This window comes from Guyanagaster necrorhizus (assembly GCF_019112545.1).
Source record: "Guyanagaster necrorhizus MCA 3950 unplaced genomic scaffold BT62scaffold_16, whole genome shotgun sequence".
NCBI classification, from domain to species: domain Eukaryota; kingdom Fungi; phylum Basidiomycota; class Agaricomycetes; order Agaricales; family Physalacriaceae; genus Guyanagaster; species Guyanagaster necrorhizus.
In genome coordinates, this window is record NW_025064895.1 from 1,147,666 (window position 1) to 1,162,374 (window position 14,709).

The 14,709-nt window shown below is 48.5% G+C and overlaps 6 protein-coding genes and 2 non-coding genes across 8 annotated transcripts; 5 read left to right on the forward strand and 3 right to left on the reverse strand.

Moving 5' to 3' along the window:
- Positions 1 to 35: 35 nt before the first annotated feature.
- Positions 36 to 1,530, reverse strand: BT62DRAFT_933594 (uncharacterized protein). Its single transcript, XM_043186585.1, has 7 exons — positions 1,295 to 1,530; positions 1,227 to 1,244; positions 1,052 to 1,176; positions 900 to 1,002; positions 563 to 850; positions 176 to 511; positions 36 to 124 (listed from the first exon to the last, which is right to left on the reverse strand). Exons 1-6 carry the CDS (start codon positions 1,448 to 1,450, stop codon positions 179 to 181), a joined length of 1,023 nt encoding a protein of 340 aa, XP_043038671.1. The 5' UTR covers positions 1,451 to 1,530; the 3' UTR covers positions 36 to 124; positions 176 to 178.
- Positions 1,531 to 3,481: 1,951 nt separating this feature from the next.
- Positions 3,482 to 8,369, forward strand: BT62DRAFT_898856 (Rho family guanine nucleotide exchange factor; the record flags this gene model as incomplete). Its single annotated transcript, XM_043183348.1, has 18 exons — positions 3,482 to 3,925; positions 3,976 to 4,313; positions 4,368 to 4,472; positions 4,525 to 4,897; positions 4,948 to 5,267; positions 5,316 to 5,379; positions 5,430 to 5,735; positions 5,791 to 6,060; positions 6,119 to 6,242; positions 6,293 to 6,351; positions 6,402 to 6,837; positions 6,887 to 6,964; positions 7,016 to 7,101; positions 7,152 to 7,313; positions 7,368 to 7,496; positions 7,548 to 7,645; positions 7,696 to 7,823; positions 7,882 to 8,369. 18 exons carry the CDS (start codon positions 3,482 to 3,484, stop codon positions 8,367 to 8,369), a joined length of 4,008 nt encoding a protein of 1,335 aa, XP_043038672.1.
- A 439-nt stretch (positions 8,370 to 8,808) lies between these two features.
- On the forward strand, positions 8,809 to 9,451 carry BT62DRAFT_970455 (uncharacterized protein; the record flags this gene model as incomplete). Its single annotated transcript, XM_043188981.1, has 3 exons — positions 8,809 to 8,955; positions 9,008 to 9,109; positions 9,180 to 9,451. The coding sequence occupies 3 exons, from the start codon at positions 8,809 to 8,811 to the stop codon at positions 9,300 to 9,302; spliced, it is 372 nt and encodes a 123-aa protein (XP_043038673.1). The 3' UTR covers positions 9,303 to 9,451.
- Positions 9,452 to 9,605: 154 nt separating this feature from the next.
- BT62DRAFT_t112 lies at positions 9,606 to 9,699 on the forward strand. The gene has a single exon. It is a non-coding gene; the product is annotated as a tRNA-Asn (tRNA).
- Positions 9,700 to 10,003: 304 nt separating this feature from the next.
- On the reverse strand, positions 10,004 to 10,548 carry BT62DRAFT_214700 (uncharacterized protein). The gene has a single exon (XM_043180083.1). The coding sequence runs from the start codon at positions 10,418 to 10,420 to the stop codon at positions 10,088 to 10,090; it is 333 nt and encodes a 110-aa protein (XP_043038674.1). The 5' UTR covers positions 10,421 to 10,548; the 3' UTR covers positions 10,004 to 10,087.
- Positions 10,549 to 11,565: 1,017 nt separating this feature from the next.
- BT62DRAFT_214704 (uncharacterized protein) lies at positions 11,566 to 12,808 on the reverse strand. Its single transcript, XM_043180084.1, has 4 exons — positions 12,683 to 12,808; positions 11,803 to 12,630; positions 11,743 to 11,745; positions 11,566 to 11,692 (listed from the first exon to the last, which is right to left on the reverse strand). Exons 2-4 carry the CDS (start codon positions 12,574 to 12,576, stop codon positions 11,669 to 11,671), a joined length of 801 nt encoding a protein of 266 aa, XP_043038675.1. The 5' UTR covers positions 12,577 to 12,630; positions 12,683 to 12,808; the 3' UTR covers positions 11,566 to 11,668.
- Positions 12,809 to 12,827: 19 nt separating this feature from the next.
- On the forward strand, positions 12,828 to 13,419 carry BT62DRAFT_1077367 (uncharacterized protein; the record flags this gene model as incomplete). Its single annotated transcript, XM_043179295.1, has 2 exons — positions 12,828 to 13,204; positions 13,272 to 13,419. The coding sequence occupies exons 1-2, from the start codon at positions 12,990 to 12,992 to the stop codon at positions 13,417 to 13,419; spliced, it is 363 nt and encodes a 120-aa protein (XP_043038676.1). The 5' UTR covers positions 12,828 to 12,989.
- Positions 13,420 to 13,438: 19 nt separating this feature from the next.
- BT62DRAFT_t113 lies at positions 13,439 to 13,538 on the forward strand. Its single transcript has one exon. It is a non-coding gene; the product is annotated as a tRNA-Asn (tRNA).
- The last annotated feature ends 1,171 nt before the right edge of the window (positions 13,539 to 14,709 follow it).

Sequence of the window (14,709 nt, forward strand, 5' to 3'; positions counted from 1 at the left end):
TAGTTCTCTTCGGATATGAATATCACGCCGAATGGTTAACACGCGAAAGACGAGCTTGTCATTCACACACTACAAGGACGGAACATTTACAGACATCTTGTCGCTTCTGAGGTAATATGTGGGCCTAGACTCGCGCCAATTAGCTATAATGCAACGTATTGAAAAGTCACCGTACCGTCTACCAACCAAATATCAAGTCCGACACCTGACCAAGAACACCTTTACTCGGAGAAGCACCACCCAAGGGCATGTTTATAGAGCCTGCTGGATTTCCTCCTTTTGCTGCCCAGGCGTGCGGCTGTGGTGTCGTTGGAGGCTTGTCAGAAGCACCGACTCGCTTGAATACAGAAGTAGAAGGTGCAAGCTTAATCGGTGTTCCTACTAACGGCGTGCTGGTGCCCAAATGCGACGCAGGGGAAGGCTCATCTACGGCCATCGCATTCGACACAAGACTGGAATCCACGCTCGCACGTAACGGCTGCCCAAGTAGAGCTTCAGCCTGCGCTGGATCCTATTCATCCAAGTCGTAAGCCAAGGAAATGATGACATGAATCACACGTACCGCCCACTTCGCACCTACCATCCAAGATCCCGCGAGAATCTCCCCATTCTTGCGAACGGCGCGCATAGCATCGCCTGGATCTCGGTATCCAATTCTGAAGCAATTCGTGATTTCTATATTCGGATCTGCGTCTGTCGAATCACCTAGCGACTTGAAATACTCTGCGGTAACGCTATACCTATCCGGGGGGTAGCCGAATACAATTATATACAACGGCTGGGAATTGGGGGATGCTGTAGAAGTGCGAGATCGCCTTGATAGTGACGATGAGTGGTCCACTGTTGACGACTTGAGAAAGTTTAAATGCACCATGGCGCAAAGGGCCACGTGGACGTACCCTAGGTTGGTAGCGCGCATTGACATTTGGGATCTCATTGGGAATATCATTGACGGACATCATAGGAGGTGCATTCTCATCGTCAGCCAGGGACTGCCGCTGCCTACACCACGTCAAACACCAATAGTGAATGCAAATTTCGGCATACGCACCTGGAAGTTTCGAACATGGAATCCATGCCAAAGTCCGACGCTGATCCTCTCATTAATGAATGATTCATTTTTGCCTTTGTTGGTACTATTGGTGCGTCGTCGGTACGCTGGCTCTGTGGCGATGTCTGACTCAAAATTAGCGTCGTGGCATCAACACCATACAATAGATATCTACATTTCCTGGTGTCAATTGCTACCCAAATGTTAAAGGGTGGCTTTCATTTAGTAGAACACGGTCCTTACCATGAGATATCCAGCCTGGTAATTGCTCCTTGGCTGGGATAATGATTCGCTGAGTGACGCGCTGAGGGAGCTACTGGATCCCGGATTCCAAGCAGAGCTGTGATGGGAGGTTGAAAGAGGTGTCATTCCCGCAACTGAGAATGATGAACTCGACATGATGGCAGTGAGAAAGAAAGAAATCCTATGCCTCAAAAGGATCGAAAACAATGGGTAGTGTTTCAATGTTTGAAATGTTGTCTCTAGACAAACCGTGACGTGACGTTACATCCGTCTTGGGACTCGGCATTTCGGAAATACCATATTTCTCAATCGGTCCGTCGGACAGAATCCTTCCTTGTCCTAGACCACAGTATCTTCTAATCCGTCTGCTCAGTCATCCCTGACCCACGAAATCAGGCGCTTAATACCCTTTCCTTCACAGTTTATGCGTTTCAGGACCCTTGCAGATATATTCGAGATTCCTATTAGCTGCCGTTTTGGACTAGACGTGTCTGCATATGTTTTATAACGCGCTGCACAGCCGTCTTACTAATTGGAACGCGACCTCATCAATGTCTACTCTAGTGTAAGATACAGCCACACTGATTTTGGTTACAACTTTCCTCGAAGATGTGAAACTTGATTGTGGTCGTGCTTCAGATCAGTCAAAAAGATCTGAGGGCCTAAGGCTTTCTTGGTTATTTCTCGAAAGCTGCTTTCCAGCCCAGGAGATACGGTCAGAGTATAGGCTGGTGCTTGAATTTTTTACGTTGTTATTTTTCTTCGCCATAAGAGCATTGTAAAATAGATGACACCGCGATGGAATCTGAATACTCAAGAGCAGTGGTGGTGAACGAAAGCCAAGAACGGTGATCACCACATCACACGACCGTGACACCTCCTTGCTCACCAACCATCATCACTGACTGCGACACTTTACTTCTCTACTGATTGACGTTGACGTCTTCAACTATACCGGACCTCGCCGTGAACAACAGCGCCGAAAAGAAGAAATCAGTCACCCGATTACCGGCGCCCCGCGCCGCAGCCATTATGCTGTCTGCGCCCATGGCATCCCAACGTTCGCCTACCCCCGTAGATCAGGATTTGCAGACGTTGTACGACGAAGTATGGGCTGGATTTGCGCTGGAAGAACCACCGTCGGCAGTGTCATCAGAAAGGGACCTCGACAACATATATAGTGTCTACGGTGCAGATAACGAGTATTCACCGACCAGTCATGGTGCGTGGACCTATTTGAATTATGTGTTGTACTTGCAGATTGACGCCCTCTCGATATAGGTCCTAACACTCGCCACGAGCTACCTGTTCCTTCATCACGGCCTTCGCGAAATACGCCATCACCATCACCTGCCAGTGGGAGCGGCAGTGTTCGTCGACTTCCGCCAACGCCCGGTTCTGCTCATACGCCATCCCCTTCCTTCTCCATGCCTGAGCCAGACGTCTACGAACCGCAGCATCGACCGAGTCTCAGCAGCTCAGAGTCATATTCGCCGGGAAATTTATCCACAGACATGCTTCGAGGAACATCTGCCAGCGGCAAGGGTGGAAGCATGAGCGGTCGGCGCCTCCCAGCCCCACCCACTACCGGTCCTCGTATTCTTGAACACCTGTCCGACATCCGGACATCATCCTCAAGTGGAAGTCCCTCAGGGGACCCTCCGTATCGAGCTTCTCCCAATTATAACAACCGCGGTTCCGGAGACTCTTATGCTGCGTACAATTCGTTACCTTCGTCCTCAAATAGGCGGGCAGGCGTAGTTCGAGAGCCCTCTTACCGATCGTCGCCGAGTACAGGAGACACAAGGCGGACGCCTTCACCGTCCTTTGATTACTACAATACAGGTCTTAGTATGCCCTCTTCTGGATCTCCATCGCTGCCCCGAGAGAACGTCTCTGGTACATTGGGTGGAGATTCGTCTTACCGTCAATACCCGAGCAGCAGTGATCCAATGAGGGCGCCTTCTCCGTCCCCGAGGCCCAGTTCTCCCCCTCTTCCTCAGCACAGCGGCGCCTTAGGACACACAATGTCGCCTTCTGGATCATCATTGGAAGTTCCACGAGCAGTCGCCCGCCGTCCGAGCAGGGAGTTTCAAAATGATTACCTCTCGCAGGGGGATTACACACCATCATCGGATGTTGTCCCTCCAAGTGCGTGTTTTTTCTTAGATATGGTGATGCAGGTTAATGACACCAACTATAGCGTCTAGTTATGTAGATGTTAGGTCTGGACGTCGAAACGCGTCGGTTAATCGCGGCCTTCACCAAATAACAGGCTCAACATCACTGCCGGAGCATCTATCACCACCTCCCGTAACCACTTACTATCCCTCTACCTCATTCCTGGAACCTGCAAGTCCATCTGATCAGTTTTATGACGCCAGTCCTAGCACTGTTGTGCGCCGCCCTAGTGATATGTTACGTGATATCGCGAATTACTCACATGCCGAAGAACCTGAAGGAACGGAGGACGTTGAATATTGGGAAGACGAGGAGGAAGGGGAAGAAAGTTTTGTCAACTTCTCGCTATTGTCACATCTGGCTGTCCAGTTGAAAGACAAAGTACCGAGAGGGACTCATGTGAAGGGGAGTATACCGTACCCACGGGCATTCACGGGTAAGGATATTGTGGTGAGTTGGCTTTCAATACTCTGGTAATTTTAGCTTGAAACGCTGCGCAGTCAACAATACAATCGCTGATACAGCGCGAACTCGCTATCAATCTCAGCATGTCAACGAACGATCGGCGGGCCGCTCTGCAGGTGGCAAGGAGTCTACAAAGCCAACTCTTCTTCTATGAAGTCGAATGGGGCGGACGCGTGCTGCAGGATGGCGTCGAGGACGTGTATATGTTCCTCGATGACCAGGAGGGTACTTCGGACTTTGCTCCGATGCGGGAGGAACTGCCGACAGGCGTGGTGACAATGCTGACAAAATGTTATGTCTCGACATGTGTTGACGAGTCTCCTTGTTATTCCTATTCGTGCCCACGAAGGGTGAGATCTCGATCTAGGTTTTTGTCATACATTTGCTCACATTAGTAGCAGGGAAACTCTATACTAGGCTCATCGAGTGGTCCAGTGGAGCTACCAGTATCGGTGCCAAAACCAGATTGGCCTAGTACGGTACCTAAGGACGTCATTGATGCACTGCCTGAGAGCGAGATCAACCGTCAGACGTATGTTTATCTCTCAAAAGGAAGGATTACAGTGGCTGACTTGATATGCCAGCATCATCCACAAAATCATCAACAAGGAGGATCAATACATCCAGGATCTGGACATTATTGAAACCGATTTCATCAAACCGCTTCGACTTGCAAACCCACCAATCATATCACCTCCGGAAAAATTGGAAGAGTTCATTGATGATGTCTTTGGCAACATCTTGGATTTGCGGGAGTGCAATCGGCGGCTGCTGGAGGTGATGTATGTTCGACAACGTGAGCAACAATACGTGATCCAGCGGATTGGAGACGTATTCCTCACTGCCGCAACCGAGTTCAGACTGGCTTATCCTATCTACATCGGTCATTACCCGTTAGCAGAAAAGAGGCTAAAGGACGAGGTCGAAAATAACCCAGAATTCAGACGGTTCCTCGAGGTACGCGCGAAATGTGGCCATCATTTATATTAGCTCATTGTATGTTGTAGCAATGTTCGAGACAAACAACAAGACAGGGCGCAGACAACTTGCGCCTTGACCTGAAGCACTTCCTCAACCGGCCATCGGAGCACCTGCAAAAATATCCAGTGTTTTTGGAGGCCATTTATCATGAAACAGCCGTAGGAAATCCTGACGCGGACTACCTTATGGAAGCTATTGAAGCCATCAAGAGCTTGCAAACTATGGCTCAGTTGAGGACCTTCCAGTCCGCTATGGGGAAGGGTGCTCCTGGTAAATGGGAGTGGCACGATCTCGTCTCGACGGAGGTACGGAAAAGTCTACCGAAGGAGGAAGCAAAGCGTCAATCGTATGTCTTGGCTTTTCATCGGGTATAACTCTCTTAAATTCGGTTTAGGATCATCTTTGAGCTCATCAAGGGCGAGATGGCATACGTCAAGGATCTGGAGAACATTGACATTGTAAATTTCAATAGCTCCATCTCTTTCAGGTCCTGAGTCTATTTTCATAGATGTACATCAAAGGACTGCGTACCGCAGACCCGCCGATTATTCCTCCCGACAGACTGAATAGTTTCATCAAGGACGTGTTTCATAACTTTGCTGAGCTGGGATATCACCACCGAAAGTTGGTGGAGAAGTTCCACGAGATCCAGCGCGAACAGCATCCTGTGATTCGTACTGTCACTGCAGCTATGTTCGATGCTGCTCTGAACTTCAGGGATGCGTATATGGAGTACATCCCTAATTATCCCATAGCAGCGTACAGGATCGATGATGAAATGGCCAATAATCCCTCATTCAAGGCCTTCGTCGAGGTAATTTTCATCGTTTATCTAACATGACTGGTTTTTAATATGTCTGTGATATTAGCAATGTGTTCGTCATCCAGATGCCCATCGTCTTGACATGAAGAACTTCATTAATCGACCTATCCCCCGTTTGCTTCGGTATGAGCTTCTACTGAAGGGTATCCTGGACGAGACGCCGCCCGGACACGATGACCGGAAGGAGATACCCCAGGTCCTGGAGGTCATCAAATCTATCGGCAAAGATACCGAACCTGGCGTGGTATCCGCGAAGCAAAAGGTAGAGTTGTGGCGCTACAATTCCAATCTGGTCTTTAAGCACGGAGAATCAATCGTATGTCAATGTTCAATTCATGCGATTTCCAATTATTCATCAGAAACCGGTAATCTAGGACATGGATCTTCTTGATGAGAACCGTTCGCTGATACACTCGGGGAAACTATTACGGCAACCTGATGGCGGCTTAGAGTGGAATGGATGGAGCGAGTTGTTTGTTCTCCTTTTCGATAATTACCGTTCGTTTATCTGTCATTTGAATTTGATAGTGTGCTGACTGTACCATTAGTCGTTTTGACAAAACCAAAGGAACGGGATGGTGTAACGATGTACTATGTGAACAGAAGGGTAAATGTCTGAAGAGCACGCCATCCGATTTCATCCTAACTGTTTCGTAGCCTACGCCCCTGGACCTTCTTACCTTGGTCAATTTCACAGATCCGCCGACTCAACGTAATACCGGTTTACTTCGTAATTTGAGAGGAGGAGAACGACACACGGAAGGCCCCAATGGTACTCCTGGGGTATCGTCTCCGGAGAGCGCCGCCGACTCTCGTTCCGTCTATCCGTTGACGCTGCATCATAACGGTAGAATGGGTGGCCCATACATCCTCTATGCGGAGTCTGCCCAGGCGAGAGCAGAGTGGAAGCAGAAGCTCGAAGAGGCTTTGGGGATCCGTAAAGTCGTGCAGGAGTCAAACAAGGTCTTTGAGATTGAAACATTGAGTGCCGATACGTTTTTGGTGCCTGCGATGGTTGGTGGATCCACTTCACCGCCTGCTTGGAACCAAGAGAACTCGTTTACGGGAAAGGTCACTTGCTCTGTTCCGTTCAGTAAGTGGATCTATCTCAGGCGAGACTTGTTCTTACGCATCCCTTCAAGATACCGCAGATGGACGGGGACTTGTCGCTATTGGGTGTGCAGAAGGCGTATGGATTGGGTTCAGGCATGATCCAAAATGTAAGTACTCCTTTTGTAGGGTTCTCGTCTTGACCGACTACTTCAAAACAGCAATGCGCCGTGTCTTACATCTCAAGCTGGTGACTCAATGTGCCATGTTGGAGGAGTTCGGACTTTTCTTAGTCTTGGCTGACAAAGTATTGGTTTCTGCTTGCTGATCTTGAATCGGTGCTGACGATCCAAATAGTCTCTTTTCGCCTACCATATCGAAGCACTAGTACCTTCATCTCCTCAAAATGCTCATGCTTCGCAAGTCCCACAAAAACTGAATGGAAACAAGGACGTTCATTTCTTCAGCGTTGGGAATCTTCATGGTCGAACATTAGTCATCTACATGAAGAAGAAAGCGGTGCGAACATTACTTTTTCCCCTTGTCTTACGCTCATTGACAAAATCCGATTAGCTGAACAGCATCTTCCGAGTATTGGAGCCGGTGGGGGACAAGATCAATGAGCGGGTGAGGACTCCAGGTGGCCTTGGGTCCCGTCTGGGGTTCCGCTCTGCAAGATCGGAATGGTTCAGGATATACAGAGTTTGTGTCATGCTTTTTTTCACTGACAGGACTTATCACGCCGCTTCTTAGGATTTCTTCCTGCCATCAGAATCGTTTGACCTCATTTTCTTGAAAGCCAGGATCGCAATCCTTTGCACAAAAGGCTTTGAAATCATGGATCTTCATGAGTACGCCCGTGTCCGTTACTGTCTTTGTCATGTCCTCACAGTTGGTACAGCTTCAAGAGTGCAACGATTCCCCATACCGATGACCCAAAGTTAGTTGCAATCACCAAGCGCGGCGAATCGTGTCGTCCTATCGGAATGTTTAGATCAGCTGATGACGAATTCCTTCTGTGCTATGATGGTAGGTCATGCGCAGCTATCCTTATGAGCATAACAGGACTAAGCACTTCACGATGCAGAGTTTGGACTCTATGTCGACAAGCACGGAGACCCGAGTCGATCTTCGGGTAGTATTGAATGGGAGGGTACGGCTGAGCGTGCTGCTCTGCATCTGCCATACATCCTCTTGTTCGATAGCCGCTTTATTGAGGTCCGCCGCCTCGAGACTGGCAGACTAGTGCAGATCATACCGGGCATCGATGTTCGTTGCATATGGGATGGTCGTGGAGCCAATCGAACGAATCCAGTAACGACGCCTCCGGCTAATGGTTCTGCTGACGATGATATGGTGCAAGAAGCGCAAATTCATGCCGTGATGAACTCGACAGAACAGCAAGGCGCGAGGGTGATGTCCCGAGCTGTTGCACAGCATGTATTCGAACTCGTGCCTACTATACCATTATATCCTCCTGGACCCGTCCAACTTCCACAAGCAGTGCCATATCAGCCATCATATTCCCCACCCCTTACTCCCGAAATGAGAACCTCTGTGTCCTGGAGGCCATGAGATATGTGATGTCTTTGCTACTATCCTTGTTGTATATCTAGTTCGATTTCATCTCGTCGGAACCAAGGCGGTCGTTCCGCTGGACATGCTGGGTTTGAATGTGATATTCGGAAGAATAAGGTACTGTACTTATTACGGTGTAATGACCGTGCACGAAATGGAATGGGACATTGGATAGACATTACGATAGATCTGTATGGAGTTCAAACGCGCGTCTACTCGTCCAGTTTGCTACCATGTCTTTTTCTCGGGAGTATATACAGTAAGCCAGACCCGGCTGCTGCGGGAAATGAGCTGCTGAGGTACGCAATTCGTAAGTATACCCCGATGGAATAGGCGGTACTGACTCAGACCGGCCCGAGGGTGAGAAGGATATAAGGAGCCACTGGTTCAAAATATTTAGAATCATTGCAGCAACACCATGTCTAGCACAACACTTATGCTTACACAGAATCGCGTCCGCGTCGCCGGATTTTTGAAGAGGAAGTCCGGTATCTCAAAAGAAGAATTCACGCGTCGCTGGCCCCAGCATGCCGAGCTATTCAAATCCACAGAAATGTCAAAGAATATCCTCAAGTACGAACAGGTGTGTCGTCTATTTTGCTTTCAACAGATTCATGCTGACTACAGGAACGCAGATGCACGTGAATGAGGAAACCAATGCCTTGCTCAAGCAAATGGGGGCCCAGACGTGCGACTGGGACGGTATAGCAATCATGGAAGGCGAATCATTCGAGAAAGTCTTGAGTGCACGTTCATTTTTTCTATATAGATGGCAATGGTTGTTCTAACCCCTGCTTGCAAATTTAGATTACGACGAACGAAGAGTACGAACGAGTTCTTGTACCAGACGAGTTGAGGTTCCTCGATCGCGAGAAGACCCGGGTGGTGCCATTGAATTTTGGCGTAGACCTGAAAAGTAGGAAGACGTGATGGTCAGTTCAGGTCAGTTCTGATAATTAATGATATGTAATGCAGATATGAAGATCTCATCTCATACTAAAATCTTGGGATGAACTCGACTAAACATACTTCTGGCGCACTGATCTTGCACATATTGTGATAACATTGGCGCTGAAGAAGAAAAGGATGATACAGTTGTACCAGATTGGAGAAAGAGACTGCTGAGGTGTGGAGGTTGCGTGAAGAACCACTAAACAGAACTTGTGCTTTATCATCTTAGCGTCGTTCATTTATACAAGGTAAATAAACTCGAGTGACATATGAAAATTTATCTGCCCCATGGCTGAGTTGGTTACAGCGTCCGACTGTTATTCGTTTGGCCGGGTAAATAATCGGAAGGTCGAGAGTTCGAGCCTCTCTGGGGCAGTTGTTTAGTGGGTACAACCATTTTTGCCCCCATTTGAAGAGGGCTAAATTACTGTCTTTTTACCTTCGACCTCCCCCTTCCTTGGTAATTTATTGTTCAACACAAGTGTCAAGCACAATGTCCATAGTCACATTTGTTGGGATAGCAATCCCAAGCGAGTACGAGAATGTACTTGAAGACACTACAACAATCAGCAGCAGCTGAATTTGACCATGACCAGGACTTATATAGTAATATGTAGAAAGCTCTCGAAGTAGCATGAAATGTATATAAGTACAATGTCTCTCTCTCGAGGCTAATCTAATCCTCTATACTGTACTCTCCTCTGTACTTTCAACAACATCCATCCTCAAAATATGACAATATGTAGATGCACTTATACACAATTTTATATATTGAGTTGATCTCTAGGTACTCCAGACCTCCATTTCTCAAGGTACTCTCTGCGCTCCTCCTCCTCCTGAGCATGCCTTTCCTGGGAAACCTTCGTGTTACCCCAGAAGAATAACATAACATCATCTTCATCCCAGATATCCGAAGGCTCTGATTCAATGGCCGACTCTGCACCGGTATTCCCCTCATTCCGTTCTGATGCCAATTGTCTTGCCCCTAGTCCCTCAGCTGTTCCTCCTTCCCTCTCGCCATCCTCATCTTCTCTCCTCCGCTCCTCATGCTTCCTGATGCTGTTGCCATGATCGTGTTTCTCCTTTGTTGGCCCCATTGGCACCGATGCAGGTTTTGGCGGTTTAGGAATGCCGGGACGTTGCGTCACAACGTTCAGATTTTTGCCCCAGTGCTTCACAGCAACAGCCCCGTAAGTGTAGTGCAGGAAGAGATCGGCCGGCTTGTGAAATCGATGGCATCGTTGTTGTTGGGTACTTGATTCAGGTCGGACTTTCTTCCCAGGTGAGCAAGGGTGTTTCTACCAAGTATATCGTCTTGGTAGACTACCCGATCAGCCAATTCGCCATTCAGTTCTACCGCATCGCCATTCTCATCCACCAGGTTCCTAACAGCGGCTCAGGACCGCACCAGCCGATGCACCGGAGATATTTCGAAGGGTAGAGGCAGACTTCTGTCGCGATTTGCCTAGGAATTTCCAAGTTGAATGGATCTTCTTGAGGCACCAAAAAATTGGGCGGGGCATGGTGGTCGTCAGAACTGCAGTGAGTGGTAGTCGGTCCACAGTCGGCGGGGTACATAGATAGGTAGAAAGTGGCTAACAGCGAACTAGCCCCAAGACGCAAAAAGACTCGTTGGAAGGTGAGCAACGGAAGCAACAGACACTAGTGTGGTCCAGAGCACGCCAAATGACGGACCGTGATAGGAAAATGGACTCAGGGAGCAAGAGATGTCTCAAACACTCTTGTAACAAGTAATAGAGACGTGAAAGACGCGGATATCGTTTCAGAGGCTTATGAGGAAGCCGTCACTACCATCTTGTCAACGAATTCGAAGACCTTCGACCCCAATAGCGTGAGTATTACTGGGGCCAAACAATTCTAATCGACATATATTGCATTCAAGTATTCTCCCTAGCTACTTTGTACGTACATGCATAAACATAGCTACGCGTCCAAGGAGACGGTAATTATTAGATAGATATAAAGCTACAGTTGTGTTAACTACTACAAAGGCAGCGGCAAAGGAGAGGCAGTGTGGCAAAATAGGAATACAAGGTATGATGAAAGAGCGAGCATGCATACGGTCGGAGTATACATGTTGTACAACGGCCAGCGCTAAAGATAGGGGATGGTAAGCAACTTACGGATGGTTAAAGAACGGTGAGAGAACGTACCAAGATATCTATGACCTATGGAAGAATCCCTTGACGCTCAACTTGGACTTTTTCGGGGTGCGTGAGTGGGCATGAGTAGATGGGATAGGACGAGGAACCGAAACGGGAATGGGAGGGAGAGGCGCGCTCGGCGGCACGAAAGACTGCTCGAGGAACTCCTTCCTGGCGAGGTTAAGCGGAGTAGGACGTTTCTTCCTGCCATCGGCAGTGAGGATAGGCTGGAGAGTCATTGGTGCGAGTTTGACCTTCTATAATGCAATAATCAGGATCGCATACGAAAAAGCAGTGAAGCAACTGAGACGAACCTGAGCGATATCAAGCGACTCGCCCCGGAATTTGACCCACTGGGAGGGTGCCTGCTCTCCTTCGGAGTCAGAGGAGTCAGAGGAATCAAGGTCGTCCTTCTGAAGGAGCCATTGGTACTCCATCTGCTCATCACGGTCCCACCAGACGCGGCCGGTACCGTCACGGTAGACGTCAGCACGAGTACCAACAGGAAGGTTACCCTGCTGCTTGGTCTGGGCGTCCATGACACGGGTGATGTGTGTGCTCATCTTCCCACCACTGGTGAACTGCATGAGCATGAGCTCGTTCATGAGCGTCGGGGGCAGCTGCTGCGCGTGTTTTTTCGACTTTGCCGGGAAAGACATGGATCTAGAGCGTGGACGAGAACGAGAGAGGAGTGAGAAGGGATTTTTCTTCGCCTGGTGAGAAGAGACATTATCGGTATCGTCTTTATGGGAAGAGGGGTAATTGTGATTATCGGGCTTATTGTGTTGCTTATTGTTACGGGCGTGATTAGAAAGCGGAGGCTTATTGTTAAGGTGGGGTGGCGTAGACGGCGTTTTGGGCAGGTGCACGAACACGGATGTATATCCGAGATTCGTCAGATCGAATTTGGCGTAGTGGGCAGACGTCGGGGTGTAGACCGATTTGGCCGTTGCAGGGGTATCGGGAAATGTGCCAGCATTGGCGCTCTGAGGCGAGAGAGGCGCCGGTGAACCTGGGTGCACTGCCGATGCCCAGGTGACGATGCTGGCGGTGAACGAGGAAACTGTCGAGGATCGTGGGCGGGACATGATGGTCGTGGGGTATGTAAAACTTGAATATGGGTATGCTGGGTATGTCTAGGTCTGCCCGGTATCGTCAGCGTCGTCGGGAACGCCAAAGAAGGTACTTGCTTACCGTTAAGAGTATTGGAAGGAGGCTAGCTCGCTGTGTCGTCCTCGTCGTGCTCAGCCATGGTCTTATACTTTAGGCAAACAAAAACCCTGCCCACAATAGTAAGGCTCCAGCCAAACAAATAGTTCCCTTCAACACATTCTTGGATCGTCGCAACAATGTTCTTCTGGAAAGAAGGACAATAAAAACGCTGAACAATAGTTCATTGGCTCCGCCGCTTTCTCCCCGCCTGCTCATTGTTTATTGCAACTTTCTTCTTCCTTTCCTGACAGCTTTTTCCCGACGGCCGCATTTTGACATACGGGTTATCATGTTTTCGCCTAGCGTATTAATTGTCGCCGTATTGATTATTGTGCGACGGCGTTGTTATCTTATTTCACCTCCAGGACAGCTCTATTATCCTGAGCTGGTGTACGTGGTCGCGTCGCGACTTGGCGAGTGGTCGTCGCGCTTCGGCGGCGGCCATTTGATCTGCGCTTTGCCTCCGTTATTGTTTCAGTTTGATTCCGTGGGAGCAGATTTTGTGTAGAAACCATTAACAGTCAGTGGACATCGTCACCCTTCGGTCTTCAAATGTTTGGATACTTGGCAGAGACTTAATCCGGCAATGCTGTACCCTGTCATTGTTCGAATGCCATGCTGGTGCCTTGACATTTACTTCCGTGGATGCATTTTCGGCGATCTTCAATGTCGGAGTCTTGGGGGGTGACGGACTTTTACAGACTGCCTACAAGATCTAGTATGAACGTCAAGGATTATTGTCCCATGGCTGAGTTGGTTACAGTGTCCGACTGTTATAGTCTTCTTGCTTTATTAATAATCAATTGGAAGGTCGAGAGTTCGACCCTCTCTGGGGTAGTATACTTTGTATGAGTCTCTACTTTTGGTCGAGATCTGAGATTCGTGAATATCTATTCAACTATAATTCAATGATTGTCAGTGGATGTTACTTTTGCCTATCAATGCTACAAGACTTGCATGTTTTCAATTTTGTAAGGCTTGCATGGTGTCTATACTACTCGTTCATCAGATGCACCTTATGACCTCGTGTCTTTTGTCTATCCCCATTCGATGTGATGGTAGGTTCAGAAATGACCTGTTTATTGCAATGTCTGTTCCAGGTCACCTTTCAATATAGACATTTGGAGACGCCTGCTTCTGACAAGCCTTATGGTGACTGACATCGCTAAGGTCGCGTCGCATCAGTTGTGAAGACAATGCGTGGTATCTTCTGTATTCACCCCCGTAAGGTCAATTAGGTACAAACAGTCAGAAGCGTCGTCGGAGACCAAATTGGCTCATAGCATCATTTCCCTTCGCGTATTAGCCCACGAGAAGGAAGTGGAAGACGTGGGAAAGGCAAGCTCTTGACCCTAACCTTACACTTCAGCCTTTGTGCTGCTTGCTTTTTTCCAGCACCACGACAATGCACTACCGCAAAAATGAATCAGCGCCATCCTAGGTCGTACTTGCAAGCCTGGCTTGTTTAACACTAGCTATGACTATTTCGATACAGCAGTGAGACAAGTACCAGATGCTAGAGGTACTGGCTTTAAGGTATGTATATATGCACTTCAAGGTAAACTGATGTATCTCAATAGGCTTATAAATACCAGCATCGTGTTCCCGCTAGTCACCCATATGCTACTTCAGCTATCTTGTGCTCTGAGTCAAGAAAAGGACATGAACGAGGCACCAATTCACAAGTTTCGCCTCCGATGGCAGCATTGGGGATCTGTGTCCTAGCTGTTCCGGGAGCGGCTTGACACAGGTTCAGCTTTGGAGAGGGGCATTTCCGTGCATCCCATGCTGGACTTGTCGTGTTTTGGCTGCTAGCAACGATGGACTCGAATGTGGGGAGAACAAAAGTCTGGCGAAGTCCTCTAAGAAAGTGACACGCGTTTGTAGCACCTAATAGAGTATGCTGTTAGCTATAACGTAGACTACAGAATACCAATCAGTGACATAAACGAAGTAATATAAGTAGATACTCACCCTCACACAGCGTAGCGATAAGCAGAAACGCGGTG